This window comes from Idiotropiscis lumnitzeri, chromosome 7 (assembly GCF_059441095.1).
Source record: "Idiotropiscis lumnitzeri isolate Australia: NSW breed Sydney's pygmy pipehorse chromosome 7, RoL_Ilum_1.0, whole genome shotgun sequence".
In the NCBI taxonomy this organism is placed as follows: domain Eukaryota; kingdom Metazoa; phylum Chordata; class Actinopteri; order Syngnathiformes; family Syngnathidae; genus Idiotropiscis; species Idiotropiscis lumnitzeri.
In genome coordinates, this window is record NC_142397.1 from 6,875,611 (window position 1) to 6,899,568 (window position 23,958).

Below are 23,958 nucleotides of genomic sequence, written 5' to 3' on the forward strand. Positions count from 1 at the left end.
GCGTTATTCTGTAGTCTAGCGGGTGTCCAGACTTTATTTTTGAAAATAAATACTTTTGAAGCCACATATTTAATTTCTATCACTGTTTGATTGAAAATGTTTTTATACTTTTCCCCATGATTGCATTTTTTTTTGAGGGGGGAACTGTTTATATATTTTTAAAAATATTGGAACATTTTTCAATCAAAAAAACTAAATTAATTAATTAATTGAAATAATTATATATATATATATATATATATATATACACACACACACATTTTTTCCCGCCCCCAATGCATTTCAGTGTCAGTTGTACAAAGATTTTTGAGTCCACGTGCTGTATGCTCTCATCTCATTCATTATTGACATCCCCACTCTTCCTCCCATTAGATGCTCACATGACTTGTCCGTGACGACCAGACGTCCAGACCAGTCATTTGCTCATGCGTCTCGCTGTTAACTGTAGCTGCCTGCTGCAGCCGTAGCGCTGATGTGAGAGGAGGCAGAGAGTAGGAGGAAGAGGAGGAGGCCGGGGCGCTTGAGGGGGGGGATGCTGTTGTGAGGCAGGGCGGGGCGGCTGAATGTCTGAAGCAGGAAGCTGCTCACGCACATCACCGAGGACCACAGAGGCAGCGGGAGAGAAGGACCGGAGGGTTTTCCGCACGTTTCCCTGGCATTACATGAGAGTGACGGGGAGCCGGGGGGGGGGTTGAGGGCTCAGCGATGTCTTGATGGAGTATGGGCCAGGTTTTAGGATTCTCCCACTGCCGTGAGTGTGCTCTTCTTTGCTCGCTTTCTGGCTGACGCCAGAGCATATTCCTGCTTCTCATCGCTGTAGCTCAGCATCTTTCTATCGCTAGCGATAGAAAGATGTTGGCCCTCCTCTTCATCCTGGCTCTTTGACACGTTGCTAAACGGAGGGGTTGCAGCAGGACTGTTTACTGGTGTCGCACACTTACTTATACTTACATGCTCTCGAACATTGGGCTGAAAATTGCTGAATTTTTTTGCTACCGTGGCTAATTACTAGGAGCATATCAAAAAATGATTTGAATCAGAAAATAGGTTTTCATTTAAAAGATATGTATTGAAGCATCTTGTTTTGTGTGTGTGTGTGTGCATATATATATATATATATATATATATATATATATATATATATGTATAGATATATATATATATATAGGAAAATGGCACATTTACAGTACTGCGAAATTCATAGATATTGTAAAATGACGACAACCAAGTCATAATATCAAACTGACCTGTATCAAATCGGAATCCCACTGAGTAGAATCGAATCGTTCCACTTTAATATACATTTTTAACCTGCCCGTAGCTGATTGGTTAGCTTGGCGGGAGTGGAAGGAGATAGCTTGTTTTTGTGTTGGTCGGGGCACTGTAAAAAACAAAACAACAACAAAAAAAAAAACAATATGTTTTGTATGGAATCGCAATTTCGATCCAAGGATGATAAATTGTTTAGCGTTCACCTTACATTACTGTGACTGGCGGTTGCACTCTCTGTGACTTTGCATGCAAACAAGTTTACGATTGTCAGCCAGAACATAGCATAGCAACGTAGCATGTAAAAGCATTCATGTGACATTAGGCTGCTAACTAACCGACTGCCAGTTTTCAGAGGACTCATTTAAAAAAAGAAAATTCTGCCCTTTGTTGTCTTGCAGAGGAATATGGCTCTGTGGCCTCCACTCCAGATTCGACGCCCCCGTGCACCGATGGTATGAAAACGGCACACTGACACTCTGGAGTTTCTGCTTTATTTTTTGGGAAAATAATAGTGCAACTCTGACACCCCTCTCTCTCTTCTCAAAATGCCTTCACTGAAGCGCCACAAGTGATTGCTTGCTTCCTTTCTGATCTCTCACAAATGCTTTCAGCTGGCTTTTCGGATATCAAACGAAAGACACTGCTGATGTTTTTTTTTTTTTTAATCAAAAGAAATACCAAGATTGAGCCACGTGGAAATTGTATCTGCAGGAAGTAGAAACGGATGACAATATGGAGTTTGTGTCCCCACACAAAATAGGTTTGAAGTGTGGAATTGGGGTGCAGCTTTGGAAAAATAAAGAAAAAATATTTGAATTAATCAAATCACACTATTTCTTCCAGGCGGTAACGATGAATCCGAGCTGTACGAGCTGCAAACAGCGAGGGACTGGTCCGAGGACGAAGAGGTTGGCTACGATGATGACGACACGCTGGCCTCCTCATCAATCTGGGGCACGCCGCGTCAGAACTCCCTCGAGCTGACCTTCTCCTACATCACCATCGCCGAACCCGAGGGCGCGGGGGCCTCGCGCAACCACCGGGAGAGGCGCAGGGGCAGCTCGAGGGGAAGTCGCACCTCCCTGCTGCGTACGGACACACCGGAGACGCCTCTGGAGTCCCCCGACGTCGACTGGGACCCGCAAGGCTTCCTGAGTCGTGCCGATGAGGACGAAGGCAGAGTAGACGTGAGGACCACAAGCCCAAGAAGGAGGAGGAGGCAAAATGAGACCGTAACAATGCAGCCATCGCCCCAAAATGTGGACATTGATAATCAGGAAGGTGATGCAGCGATCGTAAATGAAGAGAGCAGTTTGATCCAAACTTTGTCTCAACCACCAATACTTCCAGGTACAATCAATTCCTTATAATCGGAGAGATCCATTTTTAACAAAGGCCAAAGCTGAGTTGAGGGGCTTCTTTTAGACAAACCTACTCCTTTCCAATGCAAGTGCTCACAAGGGTGTCAGGATGATAGTTATGTAGTGATGTCATGTCATGTGATGTCATCCCTTTTTTCCCAGCAGCAGCAGCATCCACACCGACCCCCGAGCCTGAGTCACCTGTCATTCCAGAGGAGCCCCCACCACCGAGCAAACCCGAGTCCTTGTCGCGGGATGCCGTTGCTCCAGATACTCAGGAAAAGCTGCTGAACCAGCCTTGGTACTCAGCCCTTTACCCCCCAGACAGCGCCACAGTGTGGCCACACATAGCAGGTACATGACCTTATAACGGGAGGGCGCTTCCAATGATCCCTTGAATGGAAAAAGATCCAATTTCACATTTATCCTTCGAGAGTAAGCTAAGATAAACGCTTACCCTTGAAAAGTCCTCCCTCTTCATTGTGTCTCCACGGCAACCATCTCTTCGGGATTGATCCGCTAATTGTGTCAAACGTACTTCCAGCTTGGGCTGATGTCTTCAACACGCCGTCACGACCTCAGTCGCTAACATTTTATTTGTAACATTTGGCTTTCGTTTTTGCAGCTTTGTGCTGTCTTGTTGCCGTATGAGATAACATCGTTTCTTTCTGCTTGGTGGCATTTTAAGTAGACTGTCACTCAAAACAGAGCTTGGCTTATTTTAGTGGCGTGTTGGGGGTTGCACTGAACCTTGGGACTGTTTGATCAGTGGTGGGCGGTCAAGGCCTTCAAGGCATAACATAACCAAAAATCACGATCACATTAAAAAAAAAAAAAATATATATATATATATATATATATATATATATATATATATATATAGTTTGAGTCTTGATGAGTAAAAAAAAAATAGAAAAAACTTTCATTGCGGTAGTGGGAGTGGGCGGTGCAGCAGGAAAGATTATTTTGGGCTGTCTGAGCTTGGGGGCTGCTGAGCGAGCAGGGCCTGGCCAAAAACAGCTCAGGGGGGTCGTGGGGAGCACGGCGGGACAGAGAGGGTAGCGAGGCGAAACGGCAGCCAAAATGGCCAGCAAAGGTGAGAGAACTTGGCTGAAAATCTGAAAAAAAAAAAAAAAAAAGAACGGAGTGGTCAACCGTCTGTATGTTGACCATGTGCTGATATTTTCTCGCAGTGTGGTTTGTGCAAAAGCAGCTTCTTTTGGTGGACTGCTTTCCATTGTTGAGTTTGATTGAGTGGCTATCTGGTTGGGGGAAATGAATGTGTGATGAATTCTCTGATCATGTCTCGGAAGGCAGCTGCTTCCTCAACTTGTGGCATGTCTGGAAATTGCGGTACAGTTTGCCATTTATTCTCTTAATTTGACGCATCATGAATAGAATGAACCAATATGTCATGGCATTGTCTGTAGCGCGTGTAGCTTATTATTGCCACTCAGACATTTCAAAATGTGTAACGCGGTAGTGATTGCAGCTGATCACAGCCTTTAATACTGTATGCTTATCATAATAATTATAATAATCAAGTGTGATACATATTTGTATGATCTAGCGTAGTACCTAGACTGACCTGTGGGAGACAGTATGGTGCCACGTTGCATCCAGACTGATGAAAAAAAAATGAAAAAGTAGAATTTCACATCACTATCAGCGTCCGAAAGTTCATTATTTGATTTTTTAAATTAATTGTCACTGCTGATGGACTAATTCCAGGAAGTGTATTTTTCTTTCAAAGCAAAGTGTCAGTTTTCAGACTGATTGATAAACACAAGCATTCCAGTATTAGTTCCCAGGAAATCCCTGAAAAATGCCACTTTGCTTGGGTTGCCAAACACCGAACGCCTTGTTCCAGTCGCTATCATCTGCTATCGTGTGCTGTTGCGCACGAAACTGCACACGCCTCTACCGCAAAATAACATAAAAAAATATATATTATGCTGTCATTGATCAAAATAGTAGGACAACATAATCAGCCACCCACCGAACCAGACAAAAAGCCATTTACCAGTTGACTGTCTGTGGTTACATCATCTTCCCAAATTTTTTCTCAAAGATTTTGGAAACATGCATGATGTCGCAAATCAAATGATGAGCTGATTAAGCAGTTTAATAAAAGCAATGACTCTGCCCAAATTTCCCTTTGTGACTGGGCATCTAGACTTTCAATCTTGATGCGATGTTGGGAAGAAACACTCTGTGACAATCACATCGTGTGTTTCATAATTCTATTACACCATGAGTGAGTCTCCAGGGCAGCTGTCGCCGGGTGATGAAGCGAGAGGAAACCAAGCGGGTGTAGAAAATGGTGCTGACGCCTGGCAGCAGGTGCCGTGAAAAGCTGTCTTTAAATTCCCCTCGACCGCTTGCTTCGCTCTGTCATCTGAGGGCTAAGTTTAGTGTCCTCTTTGCCGCTCTGGCGTCTCATGTTGGAGGCTGCAAAGCATTTGTCTTCCTCGGGTCACCCTTGCTGTTACTCTAGCTTCCGTGCTCCTCCTTAACATCTTGGGACGCATTGATCTTTGGCCATGCTCAAAATATAAAGTCATTTCTATACGGTAGTGGTTCTCAAACTTTTTACGCCTAGTATTGTTGATGGGGGGGGGGGGGTGCTTCAAAAATATTTTTTTAAGACAGTGATGATTAGAATTTGTTCAATAAATGATTCAGAGGGATTGCTTTACACTATCGTCATATGTATGAAATACATGGCGTCGACCACTCACAACTGCAGACAACCAATTAAATACACTAAAATCGCGTTAGACCACCTGCACCTCAAATTAGACCTGCTTTTTGCAAGTCTAAAATCGAGTCTACTATTTGTAACCAAATTTGCAGTTACGCTGGTGGTGATTCGGAAACGCCCAGTGAGGCATCTACCAAATTCACAAACATGCCGAACGTGCACGAAAATGACGATGCGTCCGATGACTTTCTGTCACCAAATAATCGGGTGCACCTTGTGTGAGATTGCTTTATGTGCCGGCATGCCTAGATGAGTTTCACACGTTTTTTTAGCTGAGCGCTCATGCACTCTCGAAATAGGTCCCTGAATGTTTAAAAGCAACCAATTTTTACCGTTTACCCCATATGCAAATATAAATTGAGTTAAGCATACCTGCAATGTATTTGCGAACAATTCTGTCATCTGCCACTAGAGGGAGCCCACATACTTTTTGGAAATCACTGCATCGCTTGTTTAAAAAATAAACTTTACAGTGACTCTCTTAATTTATTCCATCTCCTCTGCCCACTTTTTCTTCCAGTCATGGACCTGATCTACTGGAAGGACACAGAGCGAACAGGAATTGTCCTGACCGGCCTCGTGGTGGGCCTCCTGTGCCTGTTCCAGCTCAGCATCATCACGGTGGTCTCCACGGCGTCTCTCGCTGTCGTGTGCGTCACCATGTCAGTGCGCATCTACTACAACGTCCTCCATGCCCTCAAATGGGGTGATGGAGAACACCCCTTCAAGTGAGCGCTTTTCTTTCAATGTTGAGTCGCACGTTGGGCTGGGCAGTGTATGTGAAAAATATCTCAAATTTTGTGCTTTCTTCAAGATAGAAGAGAATTACATGTTGCATTTTTGACCCATGATTGGGGTTATTTTTTACCCTACTGTTTTGGGAAAGATGTCCATTTGTAATATCCGTTATCTTTTGAATGTGTGTGTCAGGTCATACTTGGACATGGACATCAGTCTTAGTGGAGAGCAGACTGAGTTGCACATGCAGAAAGTTATCGTCATGACTTTGAGTGCTGTGGACAGTCTGAAAAGACTTTTCTTTGTCAGCAACCTCTTTGAGTCCCTGAAGGTGAGAAAGGACGGCCAATCTAATGGCCGGCCAGTGCGCATGTCTCTGTTGATGACCTCCCATCCCCATCATTATGTTTTTTTTTACTGTCTCTTTTATTCTTTCACTTTGAATGCCATCCATCTTAACTCTCTCCACATCACTGGTTGGAACAGCAGTAGCCTTCTCATTCTGTACGCTCCAGGCCTGGTGTCAAGCTGCCAAATTTGGCCAATGCCACTGCCGGCAACTGTCACGCCGCGTCTACATATTCGCAGTAATCACGTGGCAACAATTTATTTGTCTTTGTGGTCTTTATTTTAGGGCTAAAACGAACATATTAAAAAAATGAAAAATATATAGATTAAGGCTTTGTGTGATGTATTGTGGCTGCTGGAATTAGTTGCCAAATAAATGTTAATTACTAGGTAATAAAGTCTTAATTAACTAAATGTACTCAATGCTGGCTGCTATAGTAACTCCAAATGAATCATATTAAGTTTATGTCAGTCAAAACAATTCTTCCTAAGGCTGTGTATTGGTATCAACACCAGAGATTGCCCACCTTTGATGAGAAATGAAAGACTCCTGGATATCTATTCCTGAAGTCTTTCATTATTAGGTTTTCTCTTTTTGTGAGCATAATGTAGTTCTGGTTTTGTTTGTTTTGCAATTTTATTTACACTCATGTATTTCCAGTTGTAAGCAGTGAATCTCCCTTTACTCATCCTGACCAATCGGGCGTGCTATTAACAGCATACGTTTATACATAGAGAAGACTGCAGGACATTAACGGTACATGTTGACTGAGTGTGAGCTAAGTGAGCCCTAACCTGAGGACCTTCCAATGTCAACCCTGACCTGGCTGGAATGTGACATGACACGCAGCAGCAGCAGGAGGAGGAGGAGGAGGAGGTTATACGTAGATGGCGCGGGATAAGATGGAGTCCCTCCCAGTCCGCGACTGTCGTGTCCCTTATTGGGATACACTGACTGAGGAGTATAAAGGGAGACACTGACACCATTGATGCCGCTAGTCTTTTTGTGGCAGATGATCTCACTGTAACCTTTTTTAGATTTTTAATAGGACGCATCAAAAAAAGGAAAAAAAAAGCAAGCGGTAAAATAGTATGTTTATATATATATATGTATATGTGTATATATATATATGTGTGTGTATATATATATATATATATATATATATAAATCAAGTATGATGATAAATTTTGTTGTATATGAATGTTGAATAATATAACAGCTTTCAAATATTGTTTTTTTTTTTTACCCACCTTGCTTTATAGTTGCTGGTCCTGATATATCTTGTCACATACCTGGGAGATCTGTGCAATGGCCTCACGCTGCTCATCATCGGTACCACATAACTTCTGGAATTATTTAACCTCTTTGTTTGCCCTTCTAATGCACTTCTCTTATAGCGTTCTTTCCTTTCCCTGCGCAGGCGTCATCGCTCTCTTTTCATTGCCGCTTTTCTACCGACGGCGTCAGGTAAAAACTTTTACATCCTTATCTTTGCTGTCCTGCCCTGCATTTGCGTGTTTGACCAACACATGTTTGTTTGTGTCTCAGGAGCCAGTGGATAGTTTCATTGCAAAGATCCAAGGCTTCATTGACAATATCAAGGACTTGTGAGTAAAGCGCCCTCTTGTGGCTTAGATGTATATATGTCTGGAAACGTGTGTAGTTAGTTCTTACAAGACACCTTTTGTCTCCAAATTCCAAATCCGTCATTTTGTTCCTCCCGCGCAGCTTCCTAAGACTGGCCCACGGCGGTGCCCCCCCGCCCAACCTGACCCCAGGTGATGGCAAACCTAAAATACAATAAACATTGATGGATGACAGGATCACAAGGAGCTGCGGGCCGTCACTCCGATGTCTTACCCAGCAAGCAGTCCCAGCTCCACATGAACGAGCTGCTGAGTTTCGGAAGGAAGATGGGACGTTAACTATTAGAACTGTGTCTAAGTTAATGCGGTTTTTAGAGGGTTGATTCTTAAGATGTATGGAAAGAAAATGCTTTTTTTTTTTTTTTAAATATCCAAAAGTGTCTGTTGAAAGCTGTCGTCCAAATGATGCTCCTGACACCCCCTTATGGAAACTTCATGTTGACTTGACATCATCATTCATTGCAGACTCACTGACAGTTGGTGCATGCATCATCTTTTCTGAACGCATTTTGACTGTTTCATGTGTGTGCGTGCGTGCGTGTGTACCTGTGAGTAAGGAAGTCACTCAAACAAGCAATTAATGTCACTTTTTAGACCTAACGTTTCCTTTATCTCTCCTGCCGTCAGTGTTTCCTCACATTAGCTCATCACATTGTGCATTATTGCAGTTTGACCATCAATTATGGGCCAATTACTCTATTGGTGGGGCATCATTGTGATAGAAAGGATGAGGAAGTGTATGCGCAGGTGCCTTTCTAACTGCAAGATCAAATTTATTCAGGAATGATTTTTCGCTTCTCCACACAAACAAACATCCCTTGTTTACCTGAGCCTTGCCCTACAGCGAATGGACTTTTGTACCTGTACGATGCCTTTTTGGTGACATGACAATGCTTATCTTGTAAGTAAAATCAATTTTAGAAATAATTAAATTGGTCAGGATAGTCTCCAAGATGTAAAATCTTGAACTCCTTTAATGGTATTATCGTAATCTGTCATTTACCCCAAATTGGCACTTGGCTATTTCATCTGCAGATAACTTAAGTCGATGTCTCAACATATTAGAAATAAAAAAAAAAAACATTTTTTTTATTTATTTATTATAGCAATTAGGTAGTAACTAACCATCTGAAAAGTATTTCTCTGTAATTGGTAAAATCTGGATTTATGAGTCACTTTCTCAATTAAATGTCTGATGTAGATTAACATTTGAACAAAATTCAGATGTATTGCAATGTAATACTATATAGACCCATATACATTCAAATCAAAATTCTATTTAATTTTTAACTGTTTCAACTTGACTTGACGAATTGCTGTTTTGGGGGGAATATTGCATTTTTGCTGTGATGTTATTATTGACCACTAGAGGTCAACAAAAGTCCAATGTTCAACATGCCTACCGGGTTTGATCCATAATAGACACACGCAAAACACTGTACAATTGAATTAATATATTTTTTAATTTGATAGGAGTACATTTGGGACGGTTTGCAGATTAATTGAAATAGATGTTATTTAAAAATAATATCATTCGAACGACCAATGCTCAGTATAAAATAACAAATATTGGTTTGAGGACTATTTTTTTATGAGTAGCGGGCTCCCTCTAGTGTTACTCGAATGAATAACTAAAGACATTTCCATTATGTTTAACTTTATAGTCGATTATAACACATTTGCATATCATCTTTAAGAACTATTGGTTTTAAAACTTTTATTCAGGAAAAAGTTTTATTTAAATCTATTAATTTATTTTATTTTACTCTTAAATTGAATCATTTAAGTGGTCTCCACGCCTTTAAGTGTAGGGCTAATGTTCAAACTGCATAAGTGGCTTACAATCATCATAATAAATATACTTTTTAGTTGTAAAAAGTTTGAGAACTACTGGTATAGTATGTAGTGTAGAATGCACTAGTGCTGTGCATGTACTCGTGTTAATGTTCCACACGGAATCAGACGTTAAAGTAGGTCAGTGGGTGTGAGAAGAGCTGTCGAAAATTGAATTAAAATGGACATTTGAGACGTTCACCAAGGCCTGCGTATCAGCTTGCTATTTATTACATTGGCACAGAAGCTGATGTGAAAAGTCATAAACGATACTTTGGAGTGTACTCCCACTAAAAGTTATTTTACGACATTTTTTTGCGGTTGACAATAAATCAGCCTCCCCACGGTCCAAAACACGCTGTGCACTACGTTGGGTAGGCGGGGTTATGCAAATGAGCCGAGTATTTGAAAGCCCGGCTTCGCCAGCCACTTTTAAATCCAGTTGCCTTCGCGACCTTAGCTCGTCTACTCGTTGTGATGAAGCCAAAACTTCCCTGAGATTCAACGAGTTTTGACAGCGGAACGACTCGCTTTTCTTTTTCTACTAAACGTGGAACGCCACGATCCTCATGTGGGAACTCGAAAACTGACTTTTTTTCCGCCACAATGGAATACCCTCCGACCATGGCTCCGCCGGTGCCGCCGCACAAAGTCCAAAGTGGCCGGCTGGGGCAGCTTCACGAGCGGCTGCTCAAGTGCGTCCTGCTCGGGGACGGAGCTGTGGGCAAGACCAGCCTGGTGGTCAGCTACACGACCAACGGATACCCCACTAAATATGTGCCCACCGCCTTTGACAACTTTTCCGGTAAGTACAAACGAATTAAATCTAGCTATTCCCCAAATAAGTATATTTCATATTTTTGCTAGCTATTTTAATATTACTCTCGGTTTGAAAATAAACCCTCTGCTTAAATATAGGACATTAAAAATAAACTGTACTTATATGAGCTCATAAGCTCAATAAAACGTGTCCAAAGAAATAAGAATTGCTCATAAAGTATTGAAGACAAATATTTTGAAGAGAGGAAATGCAAATGTATTGTACTTCACAAATGGACTACACGATAAATAAAATAAATAAATAGATCAATAAAAAGCCACTACATCAAAACGCACACTTTGAACATTTAATTCAGTGATTATTTCATTTTACAGTCACTTCTGTCTTTATTTGTCAGTTGTTGTCTGTTTTCAAAATATTTTTGTGTATTTAATCAAATATGTTTTATATTTATTTTTCCCAATATATGTTTATTTCAAATCTATTACGATTGTTTACTAACGGAGCTGGGTATCAATACACATTTCCAGTGTCGATTTGTCCCAATTCGTATAAATGTGTGATTCGCTTTGATTGATTTTGTGCATCAATGCCGCAAATAGTCGAAACTTCTTGCTCTAAGTTGGTGCATTCGTAAATCTATGAATATTTACATTAAACGTGAACCCACCATGCAGGCTACGTAAAGTTGCACACACACTCTTAACTCATGACCGTCACATTCCTGTGACTCTCACAAAGATTCTATTCATTCTTTTGCCCAAAGTCAGCTGGGATGGGCTCGAGCTCCCCACATCCCTGAACAGGATGTAGTATTAAACAATGGATGGATAGATGGACGGACTTTTTCATTTGTATACAAATAGTTGGGTACCTGCCCACCCATTTATTGTGAAATTATACCACAATATTTTTTTTTTATGTGCCTATATCTGAAAATGTCAAGTGAACCGCCACAGTTGGTAGCTGTGGTCATTGTGTTTCAGCATTTCACTGTACGGCCCACCAGCTATATGTTGCCCACCCCTGCTTTAATTAAGGTGACCACCAAAAACTTTTGTTTTCATGAGATCTACTAAATTAGAAACGAACTAAAAATTTTTGGCAGAAGTTGCATCAATGCGTTTCTACCTGCCTGACACGGATGAGAGCGGCACCCACCCAAATTTGTTCCACGTCCAATAGTAATAAAAATAATAAGGCGTGTTTGTTTGTACTTTTCCTGCACGTGTGTGTTTCGTTTCATGTTTGACTTCTAACTGATGTTCCCACTTTTCCAAACGTGTCCCTGCAGGCTTTTGTTTGCTGAAACATTAGCAACCCAAATGAGAGTTGATCCATGCATGAAAGTGATTCTCTGTCATAATCGCATCCAGCCAGTGTGTTCTCTGGCTTTTTTTTTTGGGGGGGGGGGTTTGTTTGGATTTGGAAGCTAGTATTTCCATAGGAAATGATGGAAATAAAAACTATGCGTTCTAGAGTCACATTATCTTTACAATAAAACCAACGGAACCGGTCAGGTATTTTTTTTTTGTCGTTCAAGCATAAAAATAGGTTTATCCTAAAAATGAGTAACTTTTATCAGCCCGGAAATTAAGTTGTGTCGTCGTCCACAAAAATAATAGGAAATCAATGGGAGATTCCAAAAGCTGCTTCACTACATTGCAATATTTAACTCTTCGTTCATTCGTTGGCGCCCACATCACTCACCAGGCCAGGCCCCGCCATTTTAACACAATATGCCTTCAAGATGCAGATAATAAAGAGAACTGTACCTGGATTTATAAGACAGATTTCAATACCTACACTTCTCATGTACAGTTTAGTTTTTTAATGGTGCAAAAATTTATTTGATCCAATTATTAATTTAGTTGTTGCAATAGTCGGCAGAATAATTGATTCTAAAACAATTTGATAGCGGCAGCCCTATTCGCCATACGGTTCAGCCATTGCGCTAATGAGGCCTAAAACCCAACCGGGCTGTCACAAATCCTCATAAAACACATTCAAGTGTGGGAAGCGAGACCACAAAGACCGACTGAGTGGTTCGCTGTCAGGTTTTGCGTTGCACAAGCGGACCCGTTGTTGTCGTGGTCAGCCTTGACCCGTGGGTGCTCTCCTCCACATCTGTCACAGAAGCTCCCAGGCACAAATTGTCTTGACAGAGAATGATTGTGCACTTGGCGTGTGTGTGTGTGTAGAAAGCAGTGAAGTGGGTCGGGTGAGGGGGGGGGGGTTATCGCTCAGGGATGATGTCATTTTTTTCAGGCTCCTCCCTGAATGAATGAGAGCGACTAAGTTTTTTGTGAAAGTTGACTGAAGAGGAGTTACGCAACATTGCAGGTGGTGGGCGAAGGTGGGGGGGGTTGTCTTGAAGAGTGCGATGGGGATGATAAGGAAGAGTTTGCAGCCGATTAGCTAAGAAGTGTCATATGTCCGATGGTAACACATTGAAATAACTACAACTGTAAAACGGAACTACAACGCAATACATTTTTTTTTTGCATTACACATTTACATTAAACAGCAAAGACCCAAAGTGGTGAAAACAATTTTATTCCGATTTGATGCTTTTTATATTTTAGCCAGCATTTTAAGATGATTAAGGCAAAAAAGTGGGAAAAAAATGACAGAGGCTATTATTTTTTATTTTATTTACTATTTACTATATTTACTTAATGTGAGTGCAAATGTAATGCGTTAATCTATAAAAACAAATAAATAAATAAAATTAATCTGATTTTAAAAGAGTTAAAATTATTCTGTCAGGCCCTAAAATACACCCACCCTAATCTTGATTATGATGTTTCGTTTATCTACATTTTGGATGTGTAGTTGGTGTTCATTAATATAAATGTCCGATAATGGGTCACGTGAAAATGTGTGCAAAAGAAATTAAAAAAAGAAAAATGTTGGGCCTTAGTGTTCTAGTTGTTCCATAATGCTTCTTTGTTAGTGCTCTGATGAAGTCGGCGCATTTCAGCCAAGGCTTTGATCAGGTGGATACAAGCGACCACACATATACGCACACGCACACACACGCACACACCCCCCCACACCCCCACACATTGTAAACGTTTCCATGTGCCCGTTGCTTTGTATTGTAAAAACAAATGACCCCGTGGTTGAAACGCGGATGACTCACTCACTTTTCAAAAATGAGGCCCAATGGAAGAGTCACACTAAACAAACAAAATCTGCTCCCACTCTTGCGATTGTGTCAAACACACTGCCGATGAGAACAAACTGTCCCAGTGGCGTGTGCGTGAATCCAATTGATCTCATTTTTGTTGTTGTTGTTGCATTCCCACAGCTGTGGTTCAAGTGGACGGAAGCCCAGTCCGACTACAGCTGTGCGACACAGCAGGACAGGTGAGTTCGACACGCACACGCACTCACACATATTCCATGACCCAAGAGGTGGTTCTAGACCTGCTTAAAAGTTCCTTATGGTACTGTGTTGATGCTAAATTGCACAATCTAACGGTATTCAGTTGCTAACGGACACTTTATGGTTAAAATTGCGCTCGCTTTTTACAATTAGGCTACACTTTAAGGAAGGCAAATTTCAAAGAATCCGGTCTCGGATCACTTTAAGAAGAACCTGGGTGGGGTGGCCATTTGCCCCAACTGGTTAAGTTATGACATGATGGATTCTTGGCGCATGCTCGTGCCATGTATCATCAGTTCACTGGATGATTCATTGCAAATTTCATGCACAATAGAAATTACATGATAAAAATCAGATTAAAATCCTGGAATCAAATAAGGAATTAGCATAATACCTTTGCTTTAGATCATGACAGCCACACTAAAAAGTCCACTCATCACTCTCACCACGTAGCCTGGCTAACGGCTAAGTCGGTTAATAAGCAGCCAATTCTACGTTCTCATTCGTCCGACGCACACGTCACTCACCAAGTCATGTCCCGCCTTTTATAGCCATGTACTCTAGGTTGCAAATACGCCAGGAGAACTTGAGGTTGGCGATTGCAATTGGATGAAAAAAAATACCTTTGATTTTTATTATTATTAATTACTTGATAACTCGCTGTGGTAATCATCAGAATACTTAATTCTAAAAATATTTAATAGCCAACTGCAACGCTCAGAATCAACGTGATCTGGTGGACTATATTGCAATAGATATTGAACAAATGAATAAATTATTACTTTTTTGAGTGTATTTTCCAAAAGGAATACAAATAAACCGCTTCATGCTTCTCCGTGTTGTGATGTGTTGTTGTACTGACATTATATTAATTTTATCATCACAGCATTGATTAAAAAATAGTGTGGGCAATGATTTATACCACGATGTCGCCACACTGCTGTCTCTTCTGAATTTAGGGATAATCGGATACAATTTTATTTATGATTCAAATGTAGTACCAAACTTTTTTTTTTATTGTTTATTAACCACTTATTTAAAAAAAAAAAGTCAACAAAAAATAGTGGGACAGATGTACTAGCCAACCTTTTTGAAAAATATTCAGTTACTTGTTCCATTATTGTTTTTGCAAAGTAAAAGCAGATGTTTACAAATGTCTTATTTTGATTAAACACAAATCATTCTGCTTTCATGAACGACTATTGACATGAGAGAATAATGACGGTTGAGAGACTTGAAATTAAAGGATTTTGACAATTTGAAGTCAAGCAATGGCTCCTACTTGAATATTAATATTGTAAAATATAGCCAATAAATTTGATAATCAATTACTTGTGAATTAATTTTGACAACTCTAAATGAATTCCACGGCTTCAAAGTCGGGGGCAAAATAGTCTGCATATCCGCTGCGGTTGTGAAACGCGACATTGTTACGTAGTGTGGAGCCAATGACGCCGCGTTGTTTCATAAGCACACTCCGATGAACTCTGCCCTGCGAGCAGCACATTTGATATGTATAAAGCCTGCCGGCCATTGCCAAGCTCTCTTATTGAGCCTCTCCTAATACCGAGCTCATAACGTGTCGTGAGCTGCAGCAACGACTCACACACACACGTTGGCGTGTAAAGGCAAATATGAGCAGATTAAAGTTGACACTTATGTAATTCCACGTGCCAGAAATGGTTGTGGGTGTCTGCGCGCTCTGCCGATGGACCAACTGGCATCATGTGAGCGACACGTTAAGGCGCAGCAGGGACACGGGGTGGATACATTTGGAAAAGCGGGATTAGTGAGCGGCCTCTGGAAAAGAGACAGAGGAGGAGGATTGGTTTGCGTTAAGGTTCTGACAACTTTAATCGGTGTGTTTAAGGGCCCTCGTCGACTCGGAGAAACGCTTAAAAGTTTTCATCGAGATTTTGATTTTTGCAGCCTTCTTGCACAGCTTTCCCCCCCCCATGTCATGTTAATCCTTTTCACACTGCACTTGGCAAGGACGACAGTGTACCAGTGCGAGCTTGCCCATATTTGTAAGTGCGTGCGTACCAGCCAATCCGGAAGACTTTTCCCGCTGGTTGGTCTATCGCTGTTAGTGCGCTGAAGTCACGCCGTCAACCCCGCCCCTATTGGACGCACCTTCTGACATCGCCGCGTCGCTGTTCTCGAATTGAGCATTTGTGCATCGCAACATTGACGACGGGCTGCGCGTTACTAAGTGCAGTGTGAAAAAGCCTTTCAGAGTTTAAAAGGGGTGGACAATTTCTGCTAAAGTACCAGAAAGTTTCCAGTCAATGTAGGGCCTGACCGTTAGATACAGTATATTCGAGTGGAATTCCGATAACCAATTAATCGATTGATTAATTTAGAAATGTATATAATTACTAAAATTACTTTTTTCCTTGTCGTTTAATGCTGCAGTGTAGATATGAATTACAGGCAGAACATTTCACTTCTGACACAGTGTTCTTTCATTTTTGTTTCACTTTGAAAGTTATTTATGTAAAATGGGTTCAAAGTTGTGTACATGCCGGATGCATGCTGTTGATGCTTTGTGATTATTCTACTGCGTCTGTTTTGTTACAAACCACAGTAAATAAATCACTCCAAATTTAATGTCATCATACAACCTCTTGCATACGATCCTAACTTGTTTGTGTCTCCACCAGGACGAGTTCGACAAGCTGCGTCACTTCTGCTACAGCCGCACCGACGCCTTGCTGCTGTGCTTCAGCGTGGTCAGCCCGGCATCCTTCCAGAACGTCTGGGAGAAATGGGTTCCGGAGATCGGCCGGCGCTGCCCCCTCACACCCGTCCTCCTGGTGGGCACGCAGTGCGACCTCCGACAGGACGTCAAGGTGCTCATCGAGCTGGCCCGGCGGAAAGAAAGGCCCGTGGCCGAGGAGGACGCCCGCGCGCTGGCCGACAAGATCGGCGCCGTCACCTACGTGGAGTGCTCGGCGCTCACGCAAAAGAACCTGAAGGAGGTTTTCGACGCCGCCATCGCCGTGGGGCTGCGTAATTGCGAGCGGAGGCTGCGGCGAGAGAGGAAGGTGCGCAGTACGGCCGATAAGATGAAGATGCTCTCCAAGTCGTGGTGGAAGAAGTACGTGTGCGTCCAGTAGAACGCGAACACTTCCGGTGACTCAGTGGAGCGCAGCCCGGTGATTTGGAAGCTGAAAAAACACGAAAACCATATGACCGAGAGAGCCATCCAACCACCCTACTGCACATTCTATGCAGCTTTCACCGCACATTGACTGCATACTCAAATGTGAGCTGGAGTTAGATGATCAGCATATGAACTGAGAACATATACTGTATATCCTAACGATATCAATGTCATCAATGTGGGCTGTACACTGTAATTCAACGTTGTTCTTAGAGTGTTCTAAACTCAAAACCTGTTTCATTTACGAGATGAATTTTGTTATCCAACCAGCATAATTGCCAAAGTCAACAAATATGAAAACTCCAATTGCCTTCGTTCAGTCTTTGTCCATAACCTTGACAAGGAGGAGTAACACTACACTGACAATTTTTAGCAAGCACATTTCTTTTTTATTGATTTTGTGACACTAAGTTTCAAATCACTGTGGCAATTGTCCATTTAGACTAATGATTTGTTAAACCAGCTGTGATGCTTTACTACCTTCACAATTGTTCACTAATGAATACCAAAACGAATTGCTTGGTAGTGTACTGTACACAAAAGCCAGTTCCGCCTGCACCTTTATTTAACTTCAATCATCCCCACTGACTGTGATGGAAATGTTTTGAATTTTGAGTATTTTTTCAAATCAAATGTTTGAAGCTGGATTTGATTAGATTTTTTTTTTTTTTGGGGGGGGGGGGTTCTTGCAAGGCTCAGCTGCTGAATGAACCACAAAGAGCTTGTTTATAAATAAGTCAAATACAGTCAACCTCACTATTGACCTGGATCAAGTCCGATCGGCAATAGCAAAAATCTGCGTTTAATTGAGGCTACCATATAATTGGCATGGGGAAAAAAGTGAATAACTTGGAGTTTCCATGAATAATACTGTTATCTGTTCCCCCAAAAATTCCCAGGTAAATTTGAAAATGCCAAACTATGACTATGCTTTTGTCAAGTTTAAATTGTCACTGTCCAAATGAGAAGCGTGCACCTCCAAATTTAAATTTTTTTATTTTTGTTTAGATTTTGTGGACAGGCACCATGCCATGCAAAAAATGGCCTTTGGACCAATGAATGCTTACCTCCAATCATAGAGGTCGCCCCAAGGAGTCATGCGTAAAGTGGCTGGGTATCAACCCTAAACTGTCTTCTCGGGCATTTGCATCCACCAAAGAGACTCACTCTAGAATTTTACTGTATGATTGCTTCTTATTGTTCAGAAGCCTGCCTGTCATTCATTCATTTACGCTCTGTCTGTTTCTTCATATCTGCTCCCTCCGGGCTTACGGCTGATCATGAACAAAGCAGATGCATGAATGTGCCATTTTCCTTTATGTATGTTACATAGTATATAAATATGTCCTATAATATGATGTTTGTAATGTCACCATAATGTAAGCGGTACTTAACAGAGCAATTTTGTTGAGCTGTTTGAATGGAACAAAATAAAATGTGAAACATTTGAACCCATCTCTCTTTGTTGATACTTTAATACAGATTATTATTCACATACATGGTGCAAATGTTGTAGTTTCTAACTGTTCTGTTTTGTTTTAAAAAAAAAAAAAAAAACATTTTTTAGGTTGATAGACAGTTGCGATAGCCAATCAGATCACGAGTTGATGACAGTAAAGGGCTTCCCACTGGTCGAACGTTGAAGGTGATGAACGCGTCTTGTGATTGGATAGTCACTCGTGAGGGGGCAGAGCGATGCGGAATCAACGCACCCGGTGTAGGTAAGAGATATAACTGGCGATAGTTGGAAAATCCTAATTATATTTTTGCTTTTTTAAACCACAATGGCCGGAGGAGGGAAAGTGTGGATTTAATTCCAGATACACTTTCGAGGGCATTTTCAAGATGGACCATCCAAGAGAAGCAAAGTCGTCCAACACCCAGTTAAGCGTAAGTGCGTTTCTGTATATTATTTCTCCAGCCGTGGTGTCATAAATGACGGCATCGTGAGGGTTTTTTCTTTAAGTCGGACTAAATAGGATTTCATTGAAGTCCTAGTCCCACGAGTGAAATGCACGGCGCTCCACTGTGCTTAACAATTGAAACTACGGGTGTTGAACATTTGCAGTTTTCGACCAGTGATTTTGAACAAATGTTATTCTAGTACATTACGTCAAAATGCTTCACTATAAAATGATTGTGGTGGGATGAGAAACCACAACCTGTCAATAACCATTGTGCCACATTTGAGTTTTTCCGAATTACAAATTGCACCACAGTCATCTTAAACTCAGACCTGATTGACTCGAATATCGCGAGAGTTGCCTTCGCAAAACATTTCTTGCGTGCATAATAGTGATCTAAAATTAAAAGTGATATGATGAGTCATAAAATGTCCGGCTCCATTGTGCAAGCGTGTTGGCCTTCTAGTCAAGTGAAGCCAAGTGACAAAGTATTTGATGTTTGTTGGAGTCCCACTGGAGACATTTTACAGTGATGTGTACAATGAGCCCACATTTTTCAAATAAATACATCTTGCTGATGTGATCAAAGTAGCTGGTATTCAGTCTCATGCTTCTTCTCCAAAACATGTCAGCAGGATTTTATTGTGAAAGTCATAAATATGCACATTTGTTTGTTCAATTGTGAAAATTAGTCAAGACTATGAGATTATGAAATACTGTTTATGAATTCTTTGGAAGATTGATGAATGTTCATGGAATGGAGTGACGACCACCACTGCTTTCTGTAAACATGAGAGGAACCTCTTGAACCATTTTCCCTAAAACCTGAATTTTATATCACTTCAACCCTTGGTCAGGAGGGTTGTTACTACAGCCTTGCTGGTATACTGGTAAGCGTAGCTTCCTTCCAAGCTGTTCACCCAGGTTCGCTTCCCAATACATAACTTTCTCCGAATTACGATTGGCCAGCTAAAAAGAAGAGTGTTATGATGCGACATATGTGCTGCAATGGATGAGCACATTTGACTTCTAGCTGTTGACAATCAAAATAATACAAAGATTGTGAGTTTGAGTACCACCAGCGTTGTCTTGTTGTAAAGCATTTTTGTACAAATGAAAACAAACATGAGTAACTTTTGTTTTAATTCATTGCATTTAGGAAACTTGAGTGGAACAGCTTGAACAAGCTCCCGTTACCTGACTTTTGAATCACATTAACTGTTGTACAAAGTAGTCATTCCTGCGGTGTTTGTGGTGTAGTGGTACGCATGCTGCCTTCCAAGCAGGTGACCTGGCTTCAATTCCCGGCCACCGCATTTTATATAGATCAGACCTCCCCAGCTTTGTATTCACCAATCTTTTGTGTGGATATTGGTCATCTCTAATAAAGAGATATATGAACCCCTTTAAGTGGCACAACAATTGTTGCGTCGAACATTCAAACTAATTTAAAGATTGCGAGTCCAATCATATTGTTGTCGAGCACATTGACAAAATTACATGAGTAAAATTTTCTTAAATCCGCTGCATTCTGTAAACTTGAGTGGCACCTCTCCTGCCATCTTAGCTATAACTTGACATTTGAATCACTCCAACCCTGGTCAAGCGGGTATCATCTACAGTGTTGGTGGTATAGCGGTTAGCATAGCTTCCTTCCAAGCAGTTGACCTGGGTTCGATTCCCGGCCGACACTTTCCTTCAAGCTCAGACGCTCCCCCAATTTTCTACCTTGTGTGTGGATATTGGCCATCTAAAATGAAGAGTGATGTGTGGGATTTCAGGTTGGGCTCTGTGGCGCAACGGATAGCCCATTGGACTTCTTCAGAGTAACATTCTAAGTAATTCAGAGGTTGTGGGTTCAAGTCAAGTCCCACCAGAGTCATCTTGTTGTAGCGCATTATGACAAAATGAAACTCGAGTAACATTTGCTAAGTCCACTGCATTCTGAATTCAAATTATTTATGACAACCTGATATTTTGAATCACGTCCACCGTTTGTCAAGGTCAGCATTCCTGTAGCGCTGGTGGTATAGTGGTTAGCATAGCTGCCTTCCAAGCAGTTGACCCGGGTTCGACTCCCGGCCAACGCAGTCCTTTAAGATCAGGCGTTCCTCTGATTTTGTACCATTTGTGTGGATATCAAACATCTAAAATGAAGAGTGATGTGTTGCATTTCGGGTTGGGCTCTGTGGCGCAACGGATAGCGCATTGGACTTCTAGCAATTGATACTCAAAGCGATTCAAAGGTTGTGGGTTCGAGTCCCACCAGAGTCATCTTGTTGTAGAGCATTATGACAAAATGTACGCGAGTAACCTTTGCTCAGTCCTCTGAATTCAAATTAAGAGCAACCTGTACAATTTTTATGACAACCTGATATTTTGAATCACGTCCACCGTTTGTCAAGGGCAGCATTCCTGTAGCGCTGGTGGTATAGTGGTTAGCATAGCTGCCTTCCAAGCAGTTGACCCGGGTTCGACTCCCGGCCAACGCATTCCTTTAAGCTCAGACGCTCCCCCAGCGTTGTACCTTGCTTGCGGATATTGGCCATCTAGAATTAAGAGTGATATGTTGAAGTTCAAGTGAGGCTCTGTGGCGCAACGGATAGCGCATTGGACTTCTAGCCATTGACACTCCAAGCAATTCAAAGGTTGTGGGTTCGAGTCCCACCAGAGTCATCTTATTGTAGTAACTTGACATCTGACATTTCGACCCTTAATCAAGCCGTTCACTTGTGCAGCGTTGGTGGTGTAGTGGTTAGCATGGCTGCCTTCCAAGCAGTTGACCCGGGTTCGACTCCCGGCCAACGCAGTCCTTTAAGATCAGACGTTCCTCCGATTTTGTACCTTTTGTGTGGATATCAGACATCTAAAATGAAGAGTGATGTGTTGCATTTCGGGTTGGGCTCTGTGGCGCAACGGATAGCGCATTGGACTTCTAGCAATTGATACTCAAAGCAATTCAAAAGTTGTGGGTTCGAGTCCCACCAGAGTCATCTTGTTGTAGAGCATTGTGACAAAAAGTACGCGAGTAACATTTGCTCAGTCCTCTGAATTCAAATTAAGAGCAACATGTACAATTATTATGACAACCTGATATTTTGAATCACGTCCACCGTTTGTCAAGGTCAGCATTCCTGTAGCGCTGGTGGTATAGTGGTTAGCATAGCTGCCTTCCAAGCAGTTGACCCGGGTTCGACTCCCGGCCAACGCATTTCTTTAAGCTCCGACGATTCCCCTATTTTGTACCTGGTGTGTGGATATTGGCCATCTAGAATTAAGAGTGGTATGTTGAAGTTCAAGTGAGGCTCTGTGGCGCAACGGATAGCGCATTGGACTTCTAGCCATTGACACTCCAAGCAATTCAAAGGTTGTGGGTTCGAGTCCCACCAGAGTCATCTTGTTGTAGTAACTTGACATCTGACATATCAAGCCGTTCACTCGTGCAGCGTCGGTGGTGTAGTGGTTAGCATGGCTGCCTTCCAAGCAGTTGACCCGGGTTCCACTCCCGGCCAACGCAGTCCTTTAAGATCAGACGTTCGTCCGATTTTGTACCATTTGTGTGGATATCAGACATCTAAAATGAAGAGTGATGTGTTGCATTTTGGGTTGGGCTCTGTGGCGCAACGGATAGCGCATTGGACTTCTAGCAATTGACACTCCAAGCAATTCAAAGGTTGTGGGTTCGAGTCCCACCAGAGTCATCTTATTGTAGTAACTTGACATCTGACATTTCGACCCTTAATCAAGCCGTTCACTCGTGCAGCGTCGGTGGTGTAGTGGTTAGCATGGCTGCCTTCCAAGCAGTTGACCCGGGTTCCACTCCCGGCCAACGCAGTCCTTTAAGATCAGACGTTCGTCCGATTTTGTACCATTTGTGTGGATATCAGACATCTAAAATGAAGAGTGATGTGTTGCATTTTGGGTTGGGCTCTGTGGCGCAACGGATAGCGCATTGGACTTCTAGCAATTGACACTCCAAGCAATTCAAAGGTTGTGGGTTCGAGTCCCACCAGAGTCATCTTGTTGTAGAGCATTATGACAAAATGAACTCGAGTAACATTTGCTAAGTCCACTGCATTCTGAATTCAAATTAAGAGCAACCTGTACAATTTTTATGACAACCTGATATTTTGAATCACGTCCACCGTTTGTCAAGGTCAGCATTCCTGTAGCGTTGGTGGTATAGCGGTTAGCATAGCTGCCTTCCAAGCAGTTGACCCGGGTTCGACTCCCGGCCAACGCATTCCTTTAAGCTCAGACGCTCCCCCAGCGTTGTACCTTGCTTGCGGATATTGGCCATCTAGAATTAAGAGTAATATGTTGAAGTTCAAGTGAGGCTCTGTGGCGCAACGGATAGCGCATTGGACTTCTAGCCATTGACACTCCAAGCAATTCAAAGGTTGTGGGTTCGAGTCCCACCAGAGTCATCTTATTGTAGTAACTTGACATCTGACATTTCGACCCTTAATCAAGCCGTTCACTCGTGCAGCGTCGGTGGTGTAGTGGTTAGCATGGCTGCCTTCCAAGCAGTTGACCCGGGTTCGACTCCCGGCCAACGCAGTCCTTTAAGATCAGACGTTCGTCCGATTTTGTACCATTTGTGTGGATATCAGACATCTAAAATGAAGAGTGATGTGTTGCATTTTGGGTTGGGCTCTGTGGCGCAACGGATAGCGCATTGGACTTCTAGCAATTGATACTCAAAGCAATTCAAAGGTTGTGGTTTCGAGTCCCACCAGAGTCATCTTGTTGT

The 23,958-nt window shown here is 42.1% G+C and overlaps 2 protein-coding genes and 16 non-coding genes across 19 annotated transcripts; all 18 read left to right on the forward strand.

Annotated features, from left to right (window-relative positions):
* Positions 1 to 576: 576 nt before the first annotated feature.
* On the forward strand, positions 577 to 8,806 carry rtn2a (reticulon 2a). Of its 2 annotated transcripts, none has more exons than XM_088300249.1 (10): positions 577 to 751; positions 1,671 to 1,724; positions 2,116 to 2,622; positions 2,796 to 2,987; positions 5,918 to 6,125; positions 6,328 to 6,466; positions 7,747 to 7,816; positions 7,905 to 7,951; positions 8,033 to 8,091; positions 8,213 to 8,806. In XM_088300249.1, exons 1-10 carry the CDS (start codon positions 721 to 723, stop codon positions 8,286 to 8,288), a joined length of 1,383 nt encoding a protein of 460 aa, XP_088156375.1. In that variant the 5' UTR covers positions 577 to 720; the 3' UTR covers positions 8,289 to 8,806. The 2 variants fall into 2 exon arrangements, with proteins under 2 accessions (XP_088156375.1, XP_088156376.1); XM_088300250.1 differs by having other exon boundaries at positions 2,799 to 2,987.
* A 1,569-nt stretch (positions 8,807 to 10,375) lies between these two features.
* On the forward strand, positions 10,376 to 18,752 carry rhoub (ras homolog family member Ub). The gene is made up of 3 exons (XM_088300232.1): positions 10,376 to 10,768; positions 14,058 to 14,116; positions 16,799 to 18,752. Exons 1-3 carry the CDS (start codon positions 10,570 to 10,572, stop codon positions 17,252 to 17,254), a joined length of 714 nt encoding a protein of 237 aa, XP_088156358.1. The 5' UTR covers positions 10,376 to 10,569; the 3' UTR covers positions 17,255 to 18,752.
* Positions 18,753 to 21,223: 2,471 nt separating this feature from the next.
* Positions 21,224 to 21,295, forward strand: trnag-ucc (transfer RNA glycine (anticodon UCC)). The gene has a single exon. It is a non-coding gene; the product is annotated as a tRNA-Gly (tRNA).
* A 92-nt stretch (positions 21,296 to 21,387) lies between these two features.
* On the forward strand, positions 21,388 to 21,479 carry trnar-ucu (transfer RNA arginine (anticodon UCU)). Its single transcript is given in 2 exon segments — positions 21,388 to 21,424; positions 21,444 to 21,479. It is a non-coding gene; the product is annotated as a tRNA-Arg (tRNA).
* A 146-nt stretch (positions 21,480 to 21,625) lies between these two features.
* Positions 21,626 to 21,697, forward strand: trnag-ucc (transfer RNA glycine (anticodon UCC)). The gene has a single exon. It is a non-coding gene; the product is annotated as a tRNA-Gly (tRNA).
* A 92-nt stretch (positions 21,698 to 21,789) lies between these two features.
* trnar-ucu (transfer RNA arginine (anticodon UCU)) lies at positions 21,790 to 21,881 on the forward strand. The gene is given in 2 exon segments: positions 21,790 to 21,826; positions 21,846 to 21,881. It is a non-coding gene; the product is annotated as a tRNA-Arg (tRNA).
* A 61-nt stretch (positions 21,882 to 21,942) lies between these two features.
* trnag-ucc (transfer RNA glycine (anticodon UCC)) lies at positions 21,943 to 22,014 on the forward strand. The gene has a single exon. It is a non-coding gene; the product is annotated as a tRNA-Gly (tRNA).
* A 92-nt stretch (positions 22,015 to 22,106) lies between these two features.
* Positions 22,107 to 22,198, forward strand: trnar-ucu (transfer RNA arginine (anticodon UCU)). The gene is given in 2 exon segments: positions 22,107 to 22,143; positions 22,163 to 22,198. It is a non-coding gene; the product is annotated as a tRNA-Arg (tRNA).
* A 146-nt stretch (positions 22,199 to 22,344) lies between these two features.
* On the forward strand, positions 22,345 to 22,416 carry trnag-ucc (transfer RNA glycine (anticodon UCC)). Its single transcript has one exon. It is a non-coding gene; the product is annotated as a tRNA-Gly (tRNA).
* A 92-nt stretch (positions 22,417 to 22,508) lies between these two features.
* Positions 22,509 to 22,600, forward strand: trnar-ucu (transfer RNA arginine (anticodon UCU)). Its single transcript is given in 2 exon segments — positions 22,509 to 22,545; positions 22,565 to 22,600. It is a non-coding gene; the product is annotated as a tRNA-Arg (tRNA).
* A 50-nt stretch (positions 22,601 to 22,650) lies between these two features.
* On the forward strand, positions 22,651 to 22,722 carry trnag-ucc (transfer RNA glycine (anticodon UCC)). The gene has a single exon. It is a non-coding gene; the product is annotated as a tRNA-Gly (tRNA).
* A 92-nt stretch (positions 22,723 to 22,814) lies between these two features.
* Positions 22,815 to 22,906, forward strand: trnar-ucu (transfer RNA arginine (anticodon UCU)). Its single transcript is given in 2 exon segments — positions 22,815 to 22,851; positions 22,871 to 22,906. It is a non-coding gene; the product is annotated as a tRNA-Arg (tRNA).
* Positions 22,907 to 22,967: 61 nt separating this feature from the next.
* trnag-ucc (transfer RNA glycine (anticodon UCC)) lies at positions 22,968 to 23,039 on the forward strand. The gene has a single exon. It is a non-coding gene; the product is annotated as a tRNA-Gly (tRNA).
* A 92-nt stretch (positions 23,040 to 23,131) lies between these two features.
* Positions 23,132 to 23,223, forward strand: trnar-ucu (transfer RNA arginine (anticodon UCU)). Its single transcript is given in 2 exon segments — positions 23,132 to 23,168; positions 23,188 to 23,223. It is a non-coding gene; the product is annotated as a tRNA-Arg (tRNA).
* Positions 23,224 to 23,376: 153 nt separating this feature from the next.
* trnag-ucc (transfer RNA glycine (anticodon UCC)) lies at positions 23,377 to 23,448 on the forward strand. Its single transcript has one exon. It is a non-coding gene; the product is annotated as a tRNA-Gly (tRNA).
* Positions 23,449 to 23,540: 92 nt separating this feature from the next.
* On the forward strand, positions 23,541 to 23,632 carry trnar-ucu (transfer RNA arginine (anticodon UCU)). The gene is given in 2 exon segments: positions 23,541 to 23,577; positions 23,597 to 23,632. It is a non-coding gene; the product is annotated as a tRNA-Arg (tRNA).
* Positions 23,633 to 23,693: 61 nt separating this feature from the next.
* On the forward strand, positions 23,694 to 23,765 carry trnag-ucc (transfer RNA glycine (anticodon UCC)). Its single transcript has one exon. It is a non-coding gene; the product is annotated as a tRNA-Gly (tRNA).
* A 92-nt stretch (positions 23,766 to 23,857) lies between these two features.
* On the forward strand, positions 23,858 to 23,949 carry trnar-ucu (transfer RNA arginine (anticodon UCU)). Its single transcript is given in 2 exon segments — positions 23,858 to 23,894; positions 23,914 to 23,949. It is a non-coding gene; the product is annotated as a tRNA-Arg (tRNA).
* Positions 23,950 to 23,958: the final 9 nt, after the last annotated feature.

Excerpts from the sequence above, each read along its gene's own strand:
- rhoub (XM_088300232.1), top strand. The coding sequence starts at position 10,570 with ATGGAATACCCTCCGACCATGGCTCCGCCGGTGCCGCCGCACAAAGTC. Across the intron at positions 10,769-14,057 it reads CGCCTTTGACAACTTTTCCG|CTGTGGTTCAAGTGGACGGA; the intron begins GTAAGTACAAAC and ends GCATTCCCACAG. Across the intron at positions 14,117-16,798 it reads TGTGCGACACAGCAGGACAG|GACGAGTTCGACAAGCTGCG; the intron begins GTGAGTTCGACA and ends TGTCTCCACCAG.
- rtn2a (XM_088300249.1), top strand. The coding sequence starts at position 721 with ATGGGCCAGGTTTTAGGATTCTCCCACTGCC. Across the intron at positions 2,988-5,917 it reads AGTGTGGCCACACATAGCAG|TCATGGACCTGATCTACTGG; the intron begins GTACATGACCTT and ends TTTTTCTTCCAG. Across the intron at positions 6,126-6,327 it reads GATGGAGAACACCCCTTCAA|GTCATACTTGGACATGGACA; the intron begins GTGAGCGCTTTT and ends TGTGTGTGTCAG.